Source organism: Rhinoderma darwinii, chromosome 3 (assembly GCF_050947455.1).
Source record: "Rhinoderma darwinii isolate aRhiDar2 chromosome 3, aRhiDar2.hap1, whole genome shotgun sequence".
Classification (NCBI taxonomy): domain Eukaryota; kingdom Metazoa; phylum Chordata; class Amphibia; order Anura; family Rhinodermatidae; genus Rhinoderma; species Rhinoderma darwinii.
In genome coordinates, this window is record NC_134689.1 from 321,600,446 (window position 1) to 321,619,326 (window position 18,881).

Consider the following 18,881-nt stretch of genomic DNA (forward strand, 5'->3'; position numbering starts at 1 on the left):
TTAAAGAGGCTCTGTCACCAGATTTTGCAACCCCTATCTGCTATTGCAGCAGATCGGCGCTGCAATGTAGATTACAGTAACTTTTTTATTTTTAAAAAACGAGCGTTTTTGGCCAAGTTATGACCATTTTCGTATTTATGCAAATGAGGCTTGCAAAAGTACAACTGGGCGTGTTTAAAAGTAAAAGTCCAAGTGGGCGTGTATTATGTGCGTACATCGGGGCGTGTTTACTACTTTTACTAGCTGGGCGTTGTGTATAGAAGTGTCATCCACTTCTCTTCACAACGCCCAGCTTCTGGCAGTGCAGATCTGTGACGTCACTCACAGGTCCTGCATCGTGTCGGCACCAGAGGCTACAGTTGATTCTGCAGCAGCATCAGCATTTGCAGGTAAGTAGCTACATCGACTTACCTGCAAACGCCGATGCTGCTGCAGAATCATCTGTAGCCTCTGGTGTCGATGTGTCCTCGCTCGTCTGACACGATGCAGGACCTGTGAGTGACGACACAGCGTGATCTCTCGAGAACACGGCTGTGTCTGCACTGCCAGAAGCTGGGCGTTCTGAAGAGAAGTGGATGATACTTCTCATCAGAACGCCTAGCTAGTAAAAGTAGTAAACACGCCCCGATGTACGCACATAATACACGCCCAGTTGTACTTTTACTTTTCAACACGCCCAGTTGTACTTTTGCAAGCCTCATTTGCATAAATACGAAAATGGTCATAACTTGGCCAAAAATGCTCGTTTTTTAAAAATAAAAACGTTACTGTAATCTACATTGCAGCGCCGATCTGCTGCAATAGCAGATAGGGGTTGCAAAATCTGGTGACAGAGCCTCTTTAAGTATGACCATACACATAAGATGAAAGTCGGTAGATTTTGACCAATCATCATTTAAAAATTATAAGCGACCGCTCACGATGGGCGACAGCAGGCAATTGCCTGCAAAAAAGTGATCTATGGTGTTGGACTTTTTCGTCCGTCTGCTAAAAATAGGCACGTACGGCATGATCAGCCAATTATGCCAAAAGCGCATTTTGATGTATTACACTTTTTTTTTTTCTTGATCTGTCAGTTTAGTCTGGCATGTCCCTCTTTTGACATCCAGTCCGACCTCCCTGGATGACGTGGCAGTCCATGTAACTGCTGCAGCCTGTGATTGGCTGCAGCGGTCACATGGGATGAAACGTCATCCCGGGAGGCCGGACTGGAGGAACAAGCAGGTAAGTTAACTTTTAATACTATTAACTCCAGCGGTAGTCACTGTCCCGGGTGCTGAAAGAGTTACTGCCAATCAGTTAACTCTTTCAGCACCCTGGACAGTGACTATCCCCTGACGTCGCCTAGCAACGCTCCCGTAATTACGGGTGCACACACGTAGCCACCCGTAATGACTTCTATGGGTCTGCCCGTGCCGTTATTACGGCCTGAAAAAGGACATATTTTCAACAGCATATATTTTTATATTTATTTATATTTTTCAACAGCACGGGCAACTTCACGTAAGCATACGGAAAGGTACATGTGGCCAATAGAAGTCTATGGGCCCTTAATTACGAGCCGTAATTCCGGGCGTTTTTACGTTCGTGTGCATGAGGCCTCAGGCTGGGTTCACACTGTGTGCGTATTTGTTGTGTTTTTAACTTGCATTTTTTTGTTTTGGTTAATAAACATAATAATCATGTCTCTCATTGGGAGTTCATCAACCAAAACCCAAAAAAAAATGAATGTTAAAAACGCAACATAAGCAAAAAGACAAGACTGACTCTCGGCTAGATAGATAGGAGAGCAGGATTCTCCTCTTCTATGTATGCATTGTATAGAAGACATGATAGCAGTTAGGCTCCGCCCACTAGCTTTGAGACTACTGAGAATTAGGCCTTATTCACACGAACGTGTTATACGTCAGTGATGCGCAAGGACCTATGTTAGTGAATGGGGCCGTTCAGACTGTCTGATTTTCACGCAGCGTATGTGCGCTGCGTAAAATTCACGACGTCCTTGTTTCGCGCAGCACGCACCCATTGAAGTCAATGGGTGCGTGCAAATCGCGCATGGCACACGGAAGCACTTCCGGGCGACGCGTGTGATTCGCGCTACAGCTGGTAAAGAAGAGAAGGGAAATATAAAATCCCCTCCTTCTTTACTGTGTCGTCACATAAAAAGGGAGTGTCATAATGATGCCAGCTGCGCGAAAATCACGCAGCCACGCACCATATACACGTCACACTGAACTATTGCGCGTGCAAAACGCAGCTTTTCGTTGCGTTCAAAACTGACACGCTCGTGTGAATAAGGCCTTAGAGCCTGCAGAGGGGAAAACTGGTAAAAAAAAAATGCAGAATACAAGTCATATAATGGCCAGAAATAATGTTATCCATCATGTACACATATATATGACCGCTTATTCTGAAAAGTAATCTCAAAGACTAGCTACACCTTAAATTTGTTGAGATCTGCTCACAATGTGGTGTTTATAGTGGTCATACACATATTAGCAGCAGATGGTACTAAAATAAGCTGGATGTGCCAATGATCGGCAGATAAATATTTCATGTCTATGGCCAGCTTAAGAGGTAATATTGGTGTCATTATATAGAAGCAGTTAATATATATCACTCTCATTAAATCATTTCTGATCTTTACAGCGATGGGATTTCTTATAGAGACTGGCACCTTGCTTCACTTTCCAGACACTAGCCATGGACTACGGAACCTCTATTTCCTGGACCCTGTCTGGCTCTCTGAATGTCTGGAGAGGATCATCAACATTAAAAGCTCCAAGTCTGTGGCCAGAAATGGGGTCATCAAAGCGGAGGACCTCCGGATGCTGCTAGTTGGCACTGGGTTCACCATGCAGACAGAAGAACAGTACTTTCAGTTTTTGGCAAAGTTTGAGATTGCCCTTCCTGTTGCCAACAATAGGTAAATACCACATGGCTTTGTCTACAGCTTTGCATACAGGTGGAGAAAAGGACAGGAACAAGGTCATCCATAGGAAACACTAATTATTACAATTTGTTTTGTTTTCTCATAATAAGGTGCTCAATCTTAAAGGCTATGTACACCTTCGCAACTAAATGTTTTATTGTCCTAATGCATCTATAATAAGAGTTAAAGAAACTTAGCAAATGGACTGGATTAAAGATGTCCTTCTATTTCGTGTACACAGTTCCTACAGGCCTATGAGTCTCCATGGTAACAGACTACATCAAGCGGTGTGTAGTCTGACTCTTCAGTCATACTCCCTTCCATCCATCCTCTACTTTCTGCTAATATACATTTGGTAGGTCAGCATAGAAGCCGTAGACACAAAGTGATAGGACATTTTTAATAAAAATTATTTGCAAATTTGCTTTGTTTTTTATTTTAGATGCTTTGGAGAAATAAGAAAATGTTTGTTTGAAAATGTATACATAGCTATTAAGGTGGATATTTCTGCATACTCCCCTATATGCAGGTATCAGGTAATACAGGAAGGGGCACTGGGAAGCCACCTTCCACCCACCCTTTACTTATTGATGGCTGTCTCACATACAGCGTGCGTGAGTATTTCCAGTTTTAGTTATACAGTTATCCTTTTTCTTTTTGTAATAAAAAATATGGGTGTGCTTTGGTCTATAACTTGCTACCTTGTTGCCCACAGGTATAAAAGCATGTACGATCAAACCGTTTTGCATTTGGCCTTTTAAACACAAATTTTAAACCAGGCATTTAGCTCTGTAACTGGTTATCTGATTATGTTACTCTAAACCTCACCGTGCAACTAAATGTGATCACTTATTACAATGCAAAAAATTATTATACAGATACAAATACATATTGGACTTAACAATTGTATGAAGATTAAAAAATTCAGGCTTTCGAGTCAGCTTAGGGTCAAGCCTTTGAGGCAGCTTGGCATTCTGACCACAGAATGCCTGATGATGAGATCTAGGCTTTCGAAAGCTTGGATCTGTAATCTACTCAGCCAATAAAATAGGTATCATACAACTACAATTCTTGTCTCTATGGATGACTTAGGCTCTGTTTACATCTGCGATGAGGTCCCGTTCTGTCGGAGGTTTCCGTCAGAACGGGACCCTGAGCAGACACAAACTGACACAGACGGAAACCAGAGGTTTCCATTTCCATCACCATAGATTGCAATGGTGACGGAGCCGGTGCCTGTGGTTTCAGTTTGCCTCTTCTGTGCACCGAACCCGTAGTTTTGACGGAAGCAATAGCGTAGTCGACTACGGGTCCGGTGCACAAAAGAGGCAAACGGAAACCACGAGCACCGGCTCCGTCACCATTGAAATCAATGGTGATGGAAACCTCTGGTTTCCGTCGGTGTCAGTTTGTGTCTGCTCAGGGTCCCGTTCTGACAGAAACCTCCGACAGAACATCAGAACGGGACCCAACGCAGATGTGAACAGAGCCTAACACTGTACAACACTACACTTCATCGCCTGGTGCTATCTAAACCTACCTCGCACTGTACAGCACTATACTACTAATGTTTTGCTTAGTGAAACTGCATGTTTCGGTGACAAATGTGAGATACCAGCCTGTTTTAAAGCCTCCTTTTACAATACAGATGTGACCATCACTTACTTTAATGGCAGGCAGTATACATTAGCAGCAAAATAGAGGTCTGATCTTTCGTTCTCTAATAGAAAGCATGACCTAATCACAAGAAGGTTTTGTGCTGTATCAAGTCCTTCAGATTGTCAAAACACCCAATAGTTCAACATATTTCGTCCACTTCTCAGTCTGATTGTAACATTACCATAATATTAATATGATAGCCTTTATCAGCCTCATCTCTGTATAAAACATTCCATGTAGTATAAGAGCTTGGTATATTTCTCATTGTATTTATATAAGGCTTCGTTCACATCTGCGTCAGGACTCCATTCATGGGTTCCGTCGGACCTTTCTGTCTGGGGAACCCATGGACGGAATCAACACGGAAACCACAGGTTTCCGTTTGCATCACCATTGATTTCAATGGTGACTGACCAGGTGCAAATGGTTTCCGTTTGTCACCGTTGTGCAGGGGTTCCGTCGTTTTGACAGAATGAATAGCGCAGTCGACTACGGTATTGATTCCGTCAAAACGACGTAACCCTTAGACAACAGTGACAAACGGAAACCATTAGTAGTGCCAGTTAAAGGGGTTGTCTGGATTAGACAAAAAAGATTTCCCCCAGGAACAGCACCAATCTTGTCCATGGACTGTGTTCACTTGAATAAGAATGAACTTCCATACATGACACAGCCCATGGACACGAGTGGTGCTGTTTCTGGAGGGGGGGGGGGGGGACGGGGGACTGTCCTTTTTTCTAATCCCAGACAACACTTTAAAGCGAAAAATCCTAGTTAACCCCTTAAATTTTACTTTGTCACAAATTTCTGTCAGTAATTTCATGCCATGAAAAGGCACATTATTATACAATGGGAATTCTGACAGATCTTCTGCTATATCTAGTTCTAATATTTCAAGTCCATGATCAGAACTTATCCCAAGTATCATCACTTCTGATAAGACCCTACATCCTTCACCTCCTTTCGTTATTTAACAGAGATGAAATATAGGTCTAATGATTGTCTTAATCATTTGTATTTCTTCATGAACCACTAGTATCTCTTCATATGGCACATCAGCTTTGGGCACTTGTTTGCAAGAAGGATAGTTCATATTGTAGTCATCAACAGACACCTTAGTATTTCACAGAACATCGCACTTATCATAAAGACAGGGTAGAAAAACTGGGGAGTCTTAATGGTGACTGAAGAATTTGCATAACAATATCCGTAGTAGTCACAAAAAATGATCTAACAAAATAGAGTACTTGAACAATTCACACAGACAACATCAAGGTATTGTGGAGACTGCGGGAGTTCAGAGCACAGATGAACCAGCTGGACTGGCTGGTGTAGGGTAATTTCAATAGAGAAATTGTTGAATCCAGCACTTGAACAATAAAACTTAAAATTTTATTGAAAGTCAGAAGCAGGGGGTTCCCAAGTCTTATTCTAAAACGCTCTTAGTCGTAGCAGTATGAAAGGAACGCCCCGTAGGTTTAAAAACATAAACCCCGCCTGATGACAGATGAAACAATCAAACCAGGGGCAAACAAATGCACCGGGTAGGTTTTACAGTACACGTCATACAAAGAAAATCATGAAAATTGAAAGTTTCTAATTTTCTTTAGGCATATGTAAATCACTCACATTTTTATTTTATTTTTTATAGTTCATATATGATTGGGCAATCATATAGCCTATATATTCACCATTTTATAAACATACACATTATGTATTTTTTCATTTTATTGCAAGGAAGCGATGTAGGCATCCTGTGGCAACCGTTTTCATTTATTTGTCTCTATTATTTTTTGGATCTTATTTGTTTATCAGAAGTGAATATTTGGTAAACCTCTTGTATAACAATATATTTCACTTTTCCCATTTGATGTGTTCTTTTTTTCTATAAAATTTTCGTGATTTTCTTTGTATGACGTGTACTGTAACACCTACCAGGTGCGTTTGTTTGCCCCTGGTTTGATTGTTTCATCTGTCATCAGGCGGGGTTATACGTTTTTAAACCTACGGGGTGTTCCCTTCATACTGCTACGACTAAGAGCGTTTTAGCACTGGAAACGCGCAAGACTTGGGAACCTTTACGCTTCTTACTTTTAATACGTTTCAATAAAATGTAAAGTTTTATTTTCCAAGTGCTGATTTCAACTAATTCTCTACAAGAAAGATCTGTCTGGTTAGATTCAACTGAAATCTGTTGTATAAGAATAAAGGCCTTATTCACTGGAACGTGTAAGAAGTTCGCGTGATGGCTGTTAAAACAATGGACGTCACACGGACCTGTGCAATTCAATGGGGCCATTTAGACATGCAGCGTGTTTCCGTTGCGTGAAACTCACTGCATGTCCTATTCTTGTGCGTTTTTTAGCGCATCACGCAGTCATTGAAATCAATTGGTGTGTGAAAATCACAGACAGCACACGGACGCACATCTGAGTGCGGTCCGTGATTTATGCACAAGATCATAGAAATGAAAGAAGAAAAAAAATAAACAAGTGTGCGCATAAAGACAACAACTGCCACACGGAACACACACGGATGCCACATGGAACTGCAGCACATGGCAAGCATGTCCGTTTTTCGTGGACGAAAAACGGACACGTTCGTGTGAATAAGGCCTTAAATTGATTGTCAATGTCAGCTGAGAGACTTTTATCTCTGTTGGGTAAGTCCAATTCTATGGCCAAACGCTGTATAAGGAGACCAGGAGGAATTATTTCTACTATTATGAATGTATATTTGCATTTGAGTCCTTTTTCTGCTTGGTCTTGAAGAAAACAGATGGAAAATGTAATCTGATAAATTTGGTGGCCTGTTTTCATCTTTATCACGTAACTGGAACTCCTTTTGAAATTAGTGACATTTAAGGACGATGGAAATTGTATGCTCTGGAAAAGAAAAGTCCTCAGCTGAGGGCAACTGTGTTTTGTGATGTTGCTTATAACTTTTATTGAAGTTGGAATTCTAACAAAGGACATATGTCCAATTTAACAATTTTCCAGGCTTCAAAGGAATAACCATTGTTAAAAATGATTAAAGGGGTATCCTCATCACACAAAGTGATGGCATATGCGATATTCGGTGGGGGTACAACTACGGGACCCTCGCCATCCCTGGGATTGATGGGGCCGCAGTGCTAATTTTAGCGCTGCATCTTTTTCTGAGTTATTCCCTGCACAGTGGTGCTCCCGGCCACCGGCTGTGCTGAAAACTGCAGTACGGCTCAATTCACTGGAATAGATTTTGATGAGCATCTTATTTCAAATAGGACGTTAAATGCGAGTCCTAACCAGGGGAAAATGCTGCATTATTGCTTTGGCTATTTCGCTGCTATAGTTAAGCCCAGACATCATATCCTTAAACAATTGGCCTTGTTCGGTATACGTGATCTCATGTTAGAATGTCAGATTGCAATCTCCCCTCGGACCAACATAAATATTCCCCTTTAAGAACATCTACAAGATAATGTGTTTATCCTTTTTTGTAGCTATTTATTTTAAAAAAATAAAATAATGGGGGGTGACTGTATTGGAGACACACACTTCCTTCCTGTATTATCTGTGTAGACAGTACTGCAGGGTGTGTCTGCCTTATGTCAACTGAACTTAATGAGAATCAATTGACCTAGACATGTACATGTCTCTTCCCCAGAGACCAAGGAGTGACAGGGGAGATGAATACAGAGTGTGTATAGTGTTTCTATCCTGCCTTATCTATGCCCTTTCTAATAGAACAATATACCATCATTAAATCCCCCAGCCTCTAAACGTAGTGAGATGACTCTGTTCATAACGTCCCAGTCTACACCGCAAAACTGCCAAGTCAGCTATAGAAAACAGAAAGCATCAGCCTATTGAATCTGCTCTAGTGATTAGTGTGAAAACTGAAATATTTGAAGTTGTTTTTTTGTGTGGATAGTTACAGTGAAGGAAATAAGTATTTGATCCCTTGCTGATTTTGTAAGTTTGCCTACTGTCAAAGTCATGAACAGTCTAGAATTTTTAGGCTAGGTTAATTTTACCGGTGACAGATTATATTTAAAAAAAAACAGAAAATCACATAGTCAAAATTATATATATTTATTTGCATTGTGCACAGAGAAATAAGTATTTGATCCCCTACCAACCATTAAGAGTTCAGCCTCCTCCAGACCAGTTACACGCTCCAAATCAACTTGGTGCCTGCATTAAAGACAGCTGTCTTACATGGTCACCTGTATAAAAGACTCCTGTCCACAGACTCAATTAATCAGTCTGACTCACTCTAACCTCTACAACATGGGCAAGACCAAAGAGCTTTCTAAGGATGTCAGGGACAAGATCATAGACCTGCACAAGGCTGGAATAGGCTACAAAACCATAAGTAAGACGCTGGGTGAGAAGGAGACAACTGTTGCTGCAATAGTAAGAAAATGGAAGACATACAAAATGACTGTCAATCGACATCGATCTGGGGCTCCATGCAAAATCTCACCTCGTGGGGTATCCTTGATCCTGAGGAAGGTGAGAGCTCAGCCGAAAACTACACGGAGGGAACTTGTTAATGATCTCAAGGCAGCTGGGACCACAGTCACCAAGAAAACCATTGGTAAAACATTACGCCGTTATGGATTAAAATCCTGCAGTGCCCGCAAGGTCCCCCTGCTCAAGAAGGCACATGTACAGGCCCGTCTGAAGTTTGCAAATGAACATCTGGATGATTCTGAGAGTGATTGGGAGAAGGTGCTGTGGTCAGATGAGACTAAAATTGAGCTCTTTGGCATTAACTCAACTCGCCGTGTTTGGAGGAAGAGAAATGCTGCCTATGACCCAAAGAACACCGTCCCCACTGTCAAGCATGGAGGTGGAAACATTATGTTTTGGGGGTGTTTCTCTGCTAAGGGCACATGACTACTTCACCGCATCAATGGGAGAATGGATGGAGCCATGTACCGTCAAATCCTGAGTGACAACCTCCTTCCCTCCACCAGGACATTAAAAATGGCTCGTGGCTGGGTCTTCCAGCACGACAATGACCCGAAACATACAGCCAAGGCAACAAAGGAGTGGCTCAAAAAGAAGCGCATTAAGGTCACAGACTCTCCTGTCCACAGACTCAATGAATCAGTCCGACTCTAACCTCTACAACATGGGCAAGACCAAAGAGCTTTCTAAGGATGTCAGGGACAAGATCATAGACCTGCACAAGGCTGGAATGGGCTACAAAACCATAAGTAAGAGAGCTGAAGATCCGAGTTGCCACCAAGTATTAAGTCTTGTTTGCCAAAGGGATCAAATACTTATTTCTCTGTGCACAATGCAAATAAATATATATAATTTTGACAATGTGATTTTCAGTTTTTGTTTTTTTTTTAAATATAATCTATCTCTCACTGGTAAAATTAACCTAGCCTAGAAATTCTAGACTGTTCATGTCTTTGACAGTGGGCAAACTTACAAAATCAGCAACGGATCAAATACTTATTTCCTTCACTGTATATTAAAAAAAACAAAACACTAAAAATGTTTTAACAAATATTTTTATAACAAAAACCTGACCTTAAATACTATGACATTTTCTGATTATACACTCTCTTTACATTGGCCATATACAGTGAAGGAAATGAGTATTTGATCCCTTGCTGATTTTGTAAGTTTGCCCACTGTCAAAGACATGAACAGTCTAGAATTTTTAGGCTAGGTTAATTGTACCAGTGAGAGAGAGATTATATTTAAAAAAAAAAAAAACTGAAAATAACATTGTCAAAATTTATATATATTTGTTTGCATTGTGCACAGAGAAATAAGTATTTGATCCCTTTGGCAAACAAGACTTAATACTTGGTGGCAAAACCCTTATTGGCAAGCACAGCAGTCAGACGGGTTTTTGTAGTTGATAATGAGGTTTGCACACATGTTAGATGGAATTTTGGCCCACTCCTCTTTGCAGATCATTTGTAAATCATTAAGATTTCGAGGCTGTCGCTTGGCAACTCGGATCTTCAGCTCCCTCCATAAGTTTTCGATGGGATTAAGGTCTGGAGACTGGCTAGGCCACTCCATGACCTTAATGTGCTTCTTTTTGAGCCACTCCTTTGTTGCCTTGGCTGTATGTTTCGGGTCATTGTCGTGCTGGAAGACCCAGCCACGAGCCATTTTTAATGTCCTGGTGGAGGGAAGGAGGTTGTCACTCAGGATTTGAGGGTACATGGCTCCATCCATTCTCCCATTGATGCGGTGAAGTAGTCATGTGCCCTTAGCAGAGAAACACCCCCAAAACATAATGTTTCCACCTCCATGCTTGACAGTGGGGACGGTGTTCTTTGGGTCATAGGCAGCATTTCTCTTCCTCCAAACACGGCGAGTTGAGTTACTGCCAAAGAGCTCAATTTTAGTCTCATCTGACCACAGCACCTTCTCCCAATCACTCTCAGAATCATCCAGATGTTCATTTGCAAACTTCAGACGGGCCTGTAAATGTGCCGTCTTGAGCAGGGGGACCTTGCGGGCACTGCAGTATTTTAATCCATTACGGCGTAATGTGTTACCAATGGTTTTCTTGGTGACTGTGGTCCCAGCTGCCTTGAGATCATTAACAAGTTCCCCCCATGTAGTTTTCGGCTGACCTCTCACCTTCCTCAGGATCAAGGATACCCCACGAGGTGAGATTTTGCATGGAGCCCCAGATCGATGTCGATTGACAGTCATTTTGTATGTCTTCCATTTTCTTACTATTGCACCAACAGTTGTCTCCTTCTCACCCAGCGTCTTACTTATGGTTTTGTAGCCCATTCCAGCCTTGTGCAGGTCTATGATCTTGTCCCTGACATCCTTAGAAAGCTCTTTGACTCTAACCTCTACAACATGGGCAAGACCAGACTGATTAATTGAGTCTGTGGACAGGAGTCTTTTATACAGGTGACCATGTAAGACAGCTGTCTTTAATGCAGGCACCAAGTTGATTTGGAGCGTGTAACTGGTCTGGAGGAGGCTGAACTCTTAATGGTTGGTAGGGGATCAAATACTTATTTCTCTGTGCACAATGCAAATAAATATATATAATTTTGACTATGTGATTTTCTGTTTTTTTTTTTTAAATATAATCTATCTCTCACTGGTAAAATTAACCTAGCCTAAAAATGCTAGACTGTTCATGTCTTTGACAGTGGGCAAACTTACAAAATCAGCAAGGGATCAAATACTTATTTCCTTCACTGTATGTGAGAAAAATGTTGGTTAAAATTGCCAATTTAGACTGTTTACCCGTTTATTGGCCATTAACTGGTCACATTTCTTTCAAATGAGCAGTTGTGAGAGACAATTTGTCGAAGTGTTATGGTCAGTTCACACAGAGTGTTTTTTACGCGGAAATCGCATAGGGAAAAGGTGCCAAAAAACGGCCGAAAATGCCTCCTATTGATTTCAATGGGAGGCGGAGACGTTTTTTCCCACGAGCGGACAAAAACGGCTCGTGGGAAAAAGAAGCGACATGCCCTATCTTTGGGCGTTTATGTCTCTGACCTCTCATTGACAATGGGAGGCAGACAAAAGCGTATTTCGCTGCGTTTTTTTGCCCACGGCACTCAATGGCCGCGGTCGAAAATCGGTGTGCAAAAAAACTCTGTGTGAACCCAGCCTTAAACTGCCCTGATAGTTTTTTTTCTAACTGTAGTCACTTGTAAGATGGATGGAGCAGATTGTTGTTTTAAATGTTTGTTCTACTATCATTCAAAAACAGTTTGAAGACCAATTAGTCGTATGATAGCTTGTTTAAAGCTCATGTCTAAAAGCCCTTTTACACTGGCCAATTATCAGGCAAACAAGCTTTCATAGAACACTCGTTGCCGATAATTGTCCTGTGTAAAGAGGGCAGCGATCCGTCGATGAACGAGCAAAACGCTCGTTCATCTGCTGATATGATTTTATAAATGAAAAATGTTGTCGGCAGCACATCTCCCTGTGTAAACAGGGAGACGTGATGGTAACGTATGGGGATGAACGATCGGAGTAATGACCGCTCGTCCCCATCCATAGCTCCGTGTGACAGGAGCAAACGAGCGCCGATCAACGAGCTGTCTCGTTAATCGGCACTCGTTGCACCAACCAAAATGGTCTGGTGTAAGAGGACTTTTAGGCCAGTTTTATTTGACGTACTAATAAAAGTATTTCCTCCATCCAAGAAGTAATTTGTGTAATAACATACTTCAGCTAAATCAAGGTTTGTTATGTGATCGATTAATTATGTGTGTTGCTTTGTTCCCTGCAGCTACCTCTTACCTCACCTCCTGCCAGCCAAGCCAGGGCTTGATATCCACTCTTTGCAGCAGTCTACTGGTAACACTGTCCAGAGGGTGTTCAAGATGAGTTTTGTTCCTGTAGGATTCTGGCAGAGATTCATAGCTCGGATGTTAATCAGTTTGTCTGAGATGGACCTTCAGGTGAGAATATCGTTGTGCTCTAAAAACTAGAAGCAATATGGAGCAGGCTGTCTGTTATTTCTATGCTATATCTTGGTACATGCATCTTATTTATATTATATTTGTTTGTACTAAAACGATATGGTTAAGCTCACACTCAGCGCAATTGCTGCAGATTTTACATCTGGATTTGCGCAATCAGAACAAATCGTATCCACGCGCTACAGAAAATTTCTATGCAGAAATTGACCTGCGGTTCATTTCCATTTATGCTGCAGAATGGTTGCAGATTTGTTGCAGATTTTCCCCTTTAGATCCAATGGGGAAGTGAAAATCTGAAACAAATGGCAAATGTTGAATTTTCTTTGCTGTGGAATAGCCGCATATATATGCAGAAAAAATGTTACGTAGAAAAAAAATAAAATCCTATTTCCACTTTAAAAAGACCAGACTTTTCTCCCCTGGCGTTCCCATAGCGACGCATCCCTGCTAACCCCGGCTGGTCTCCTGGGATGACGTTTCGTCCCATTTGATCGCTGCAGTGTATCAGGCTGCAGTGGTCACATTGGATGAAACAACATCCCAGAAAGCCGGCTGTACAGAGACCAGCCAGATGAGCAGGAATGCTAAAAAAAAAAAAACGCCAATTACCGATATTAGCAAGTCATTAACATTCCCAAGATTTGCATTATTTTACAATAATCGGTTGTTGTTTTTTCATAACTGCGATCATTTGTGCGATCGCTTGTCTTTCTTCCTCATTCTGTTTTCATTACAAAAGACTGGCAGATGCCTTTTTACAAGAGTGTATGTCTTAGGTTAGTTTAGATTAAAGGGTTGTCCAGTTTTGAAATATTTTGTATTTATTTGTAGAATAGGAAATCCCAGTTTTCTAATATACATGTATTATAAATTCTGCTCACATACATTTCTTATAGTGCATGAGGCCCCTGTCACAGTGGAATGGTATAGCCCACAGATTAGTCCTGTGTAATGCATCCACAGGGTAACGGAATATAACTACACATGGCATCAGTCGTGTGACACCCCCCCCCCCCCCCCACAATGTGGCAACATGGACTATGTGAATAGGACTAATGGTGTGTATTCACTGTCTCTAGATGATTTATAGAATAACTGCCCGTCTCTAGTGGATGTTATTATGTTGTTAATAAAGTTAAATTAAAAACACACAACACACAGAGGAGACAGGGAGAAGAATGTAAGAGCTGCTCCTCACAGACACCGACAGACATGATGACAAGATTCTGCTGGAGGTAGAAATACTTTATAACTTCTCCTCCTATAATAATCTACTATTTACCTGTTGGATACCTGGACAGTGTTACTTGAATGCCAGTGGTCACATGATGTGGGTCACATGACTGTCCATTCAGTTATCATATGGGTGTGTTTTTATGGACAAATCTGTGGCCTATACCATTTTGTTTTATTTTTAGACGGAGACAACTGCACTGATATAAGAAAGGTATGTGAGCAGAGTTTTTAAATGTATATTCGAAATCTGTATGATTTCCTATTCTATAAATTAATGAATATAAAAAATAAAAAGATTGTGATTGGACTATGTCCAGTTACTTCTAGCAATAATTCCTGCATGTAAGTGACTTAGGGTCCTTTTAAACGACCCAACATGGGCCATATAAACAAGCGCCGATCAGCGAGACAGCTCGTAGATCAGTGCTCGTTTGCTCCTTTTGCAAGGAGCAGTGCATGGGGACGAGCGCACCTTCCTACGATTTCTCGTCCCCATACATTTATATCATATTGGCAGCACATCTTTCTATTTACACAGGGAGATATGCTGCCAACAACGATAATATTTCTGGCAGCATAAACGATACAATCAGCAGATGAATGAGATCAAGAAGGCCACAGGGGAATTCCGCTCATTCAAGGAGCTACAGTGGCGCAATGTATAGGCCGGGGGGAGGGTGCTATCTACAAGGGGGCTGCACTTCGTGCTGTGAGGAGGAGGAGGAGAGAAAGCACGGCCGTGGCAGTGGTTCAGAGTAGAGTCGCGGCACTTCGCACTCTGGGGTAGAGGAGAGAAAGAGTGGCAGTGGTTCAGAGGAGGTTCTCACGGCAACCCAGGGTTGCATTACTTTTATAGACTGAATTGAATTGGTCTGGTTTATGGTCACCTCACTGCCTTATATTGTGTATAAAGGATGTATTACAGTTATCTTCTAGAAGATTTAACTTATTAGGGGATATTCGCAACTTAATGATCAATGTCCATGTCATCCCTAATGTAAACATAATCATCTTTGTAAATACCTAAATTATCCAGATGTTCTATGCTCTACACCCTTGTCCCCTGCTCTGTTTTATTGCCATCACCTATGGATATGGCCACCGCCGCAGTCCAGCAGCGGTGGCCTCGCTTGCACAGATACCTCTATTTTATTGACTCTTCTTCTCTAGCTCTTTCTATTTAAATCAATAGGACGGATCCAGGGTATGCATACTAGCCCTGGACCCATTGGCTCACTTTCCACTTATTAAAAGGACTCTGTCACCAGTTCATTAATTCCCTATCTCCTAACTAATCTAATAGGCGATATGATGCTGATAACTACTGTGTGATTTGTTTTAAAAAAACGTTTATTATTTCTAAAGTTATGAGCATTTTTCTAAATATGTAAATAAGCCTTTATTAGACAAGTGGGAGGTAACCGCAGCGATTCTCCTGAGGTGGAGCTACCTCACAGCCTCTGACGCCGTCCTATCAGCATGAAGCCCAGAGTGAAAAGAAAGTCACCTCCTATTTGGCTTTTAGAGCCACATTATCATATTAGATTAGTTAAGATGGGTAATTGATAAACTGGTGACAGTCCCTTTAAGCATAGCAGGGCACTTATCAGGGAAGAGACACTGTGTTTTCTCCGATTATAATGTTCTCTTTATATGCAGATATAGAGATAACATTGTGGATTTTGGAGCAGACACAGAGTCTGACTTTCTCACTGCGGCATGTATGTAGGGTGTTTGTACGCCCGATGCTGCTACAAGTATTTTAGATCGTAGCATTAGCAGTGTGCATGCAAAGGAAAGCGGTTCTGTGAGGTTATCATGGTGCCACTTGCTGGTGACGCTAAGGAAAGGTAAGTCTCACAACCACAATTTTGAAGCTGAAGAGGAATGAGAAGCAACAAAGTGCATGGATGCCAAGAAGATCATGGTAGGAGAAACGCATGGTGTTGTGTAATATATAATTTTTTCTATTCCGTAATATTCTAAACAACAAAAATTTACTAGGGATATGGGAATAACTATTTAGTTCACTTTTCTTTTACTAGCTGTTTGAGAACAAGAAAAATGCAAAGCCACGGAACAGGAAATCTGCAGTGTACAGCTTCACGGGCAACCAGCGAAACCGGTGTAGTACCTTCCGGGTGAAACGGAACCAAACCATCTACTGGCAGGAGGGGCTGATGGTCACTTTTGAGGGTGGTTACCTAAGGTATGAGACAACAGATACAACAGTGAAGACCGCATTAAGCTTCATTTCAGCAGTACTGATAGCGTTTTTTTTATTCCAACTAAACTTTTTATTTTTAAATAAAATTGAATAGATTTGAATAAAAAAAAACACTTCTTTAGTTGCATGTGGAAAATAAAATCGTAATTTACAATAACAGTTTTTTTTAAATTAAAAATAACCATAAAAAAACCTCACTAATATGGATAAAAAAAAAGTAATAAAACCAGATCATATCATCAAGATACTGCCTTGTTCTGTGAAATGTCTGTATTCCATGCCCCTCAGTGTGGAATCATCAGATGTTAACTGGAAGAAGAAGAAGAGTGGCGGCATAAAGATCATTTGCCAGTCGGAAGTCAGAGATTTCTCTGCAATGGCATTCATTACAGACCATGTCAACTCCCTGATTGATCAGTGGTTTCCAGGTAATTTATCTTTATGGAGTAATTCAAGTCTTTAAAAAAAATTATAAAATAAATTAGAAGCTAAAAAATACAAAATGTATTGTATTGTGTGTGTAAGGTAAAAAAAAAACAACTGCCCAACTGTGACTGCACGTGCTGTAATGTTGTATGACTATACATCTTTAAGCATGATATTAGATGCTCACTGTACTGGGGACTAATGAAATCTGAGCGGTAATTGCCAGTATATGTCTATGGTTATGATGACCGTTATACATAGGAGTATTGCTAAACTGAAAACACCTGAGGCACTTTGTTGGCACTGGTTTTCCCGGGGGTTTGACGCATCGGGATGCAATTTAAAGTGGTGATTACTGCCCTGGGGCACCAAAAAGACGGAACTGGTTCCTAGGCCTAACAACGTCACTAGGTATACCCATAACAGGGACAGTCTGTAAAAAAAAATTTATAACGCTGACTATGTTTGAAAGTGGAAAAAAATAGTCACTTTTAGGGCAAACTTGATGACCGTTACCTATAATGCATTACAGGAAAACTGGGAATATTACTGGATCGGTAAAAGTGAGAAGAATTAATTATTCGCTGTTGTCAAGATTCGTTAATAAAGGCTATAACTTTGTAATTGTGTAGTGTTGTTTTTTTTACTACGTTCACCTTCTTTCCAGCCCTGACTGCTACAGAAAGTGATGGGACCCTTTTGATGGAACAGTATGTCCCTTGCAACTCATGTGCTGCTCTATTACCTAATCAGGAAGGTGAACAAGATGGAAAGGAGCCTTACTACTTCAACATGGAGGATTGCGTGCTGGCTGCTGTAGACAAGGACTATTTGGACTGTCCCAATCACCCTGAGGACCCTGTTCCCCTGCAGGAACTTGTCCCGGAGATTTTTATGACAGATTTTCCCTCCAGGTAAAACCACAATTTCTATAAGTTTATGTTCACACGGTTAACAAAAAAGGGCTAAAAATATGTAGCTGTTTTCAAGGGAAAGCTTTTTTGACTGGCGTTTTTGGAGCTGTTTTTCTATTGAGTCAATGAAAAACGGCTCAAGAAGTGACATGCACTTCTTTTTACGGGGCGTCTTTTTACGCGCCGTTATTTGAAAATGAGGCGTAAAATAACGGCCCGTCAGAACAGAATGCCGTATTTTCCATTGAATTCAATGGGCAGATGATTGTAGCCATTTTGCTTCCGAATTTTTGGCCGTTTTTCGGGCCGTTTATGCCTCAAAAAAAGTCTGAAACAGGCCGTGTGAACATACCCTGAATGTGACCTTGTGCAGGTCTATGATCTTGTCCCTGACATCCTTAGAAAGCTCTTTGGTCTTGCCCATGTTGTAGAGGTTAGAGTCAGACTGATTAATTGAGTCTGTGGACAGGAGTCTTTTATACAGGTGACCATGTAAGACAGTCTTTAATGCAGGCACCAAGTTGATTTGGAGCGTGTAACTGGTCTGGAGGAGGCTGACCTCTTAATAGTTGGTAGGGGATCAAATACTTATTTCTCTGTGCACAATGCAAATAAATCTATATAATTTTGACTGTGATATTCTGGGTTTTTTTTTTATATAATCTATCTCTCACTGGTAAAATTAACCTAGCCTAAAAATTCTAGACCTTCTAATCGGTGGTAGAATTTATGCTTTATAAAATGGATATATAATACTATTTAGATTGTTTTGATGATTGGAATACTTGCCTTTTAACCCCTTAAAGGTAATGTGTTGCCAGAAAAACATGTTGTTTTTTTTTTTTAATTAAACATTTAGTGTGTAGGTGGTTAAACATTGTTCAAATTTTTTTTATTTTTTTCACGAGTCAGGAAATATTATAAATTAATTCTAATTTATAATATTTCCCATTGCTGCTCACTAGATGGAGCTATTCCCAAAATTGCAGCATTGCAAAATTGGGTAAAAAGCCCTCGCTCTAGTGAGCTCTCAGCATCCCCCCCCTCCTTTAT

General features: G+C 41.0%; 1 protein-coding gene across 4 annotated transcripts in view; it reads left to right on the forward strand.

The window, feature by feature from the left end:
- LRRK1 (leucine rich repeat kinase 1) overlaps positions 1–18,881 on the forward strand; it is a 126,981-nt gene that overhangs the window by 76,728 nt on the left and 31,372 nt on the right. For all 4 annotated transcript variants that reach the window (XM_075858257.1, XM_075858259.1, XM_075858258.1 and 1 more), the window contains 5 exons: positions 2,650–2,926; positions 12,833–13,004; positions 16,307–16,470; positions 16,777–16,916; positions 17,582–17,828. In XM_075858257.1, coding sequence (XP_075714372.1) covers positions 2,650–2,926; positions 12,833–13,004; positions 16,307–16,470; positions 16,777–16,916; positions 17,582–17,828 — 1,000 coding nt within the window. The remainder of the gene's footprint in view (positions 1–2,649; positions 2,927–12,832; positions 13,005–16,306; positions 16,471–16,776; positions 16,917–17,581; positions 17,829–18,881) is intronic.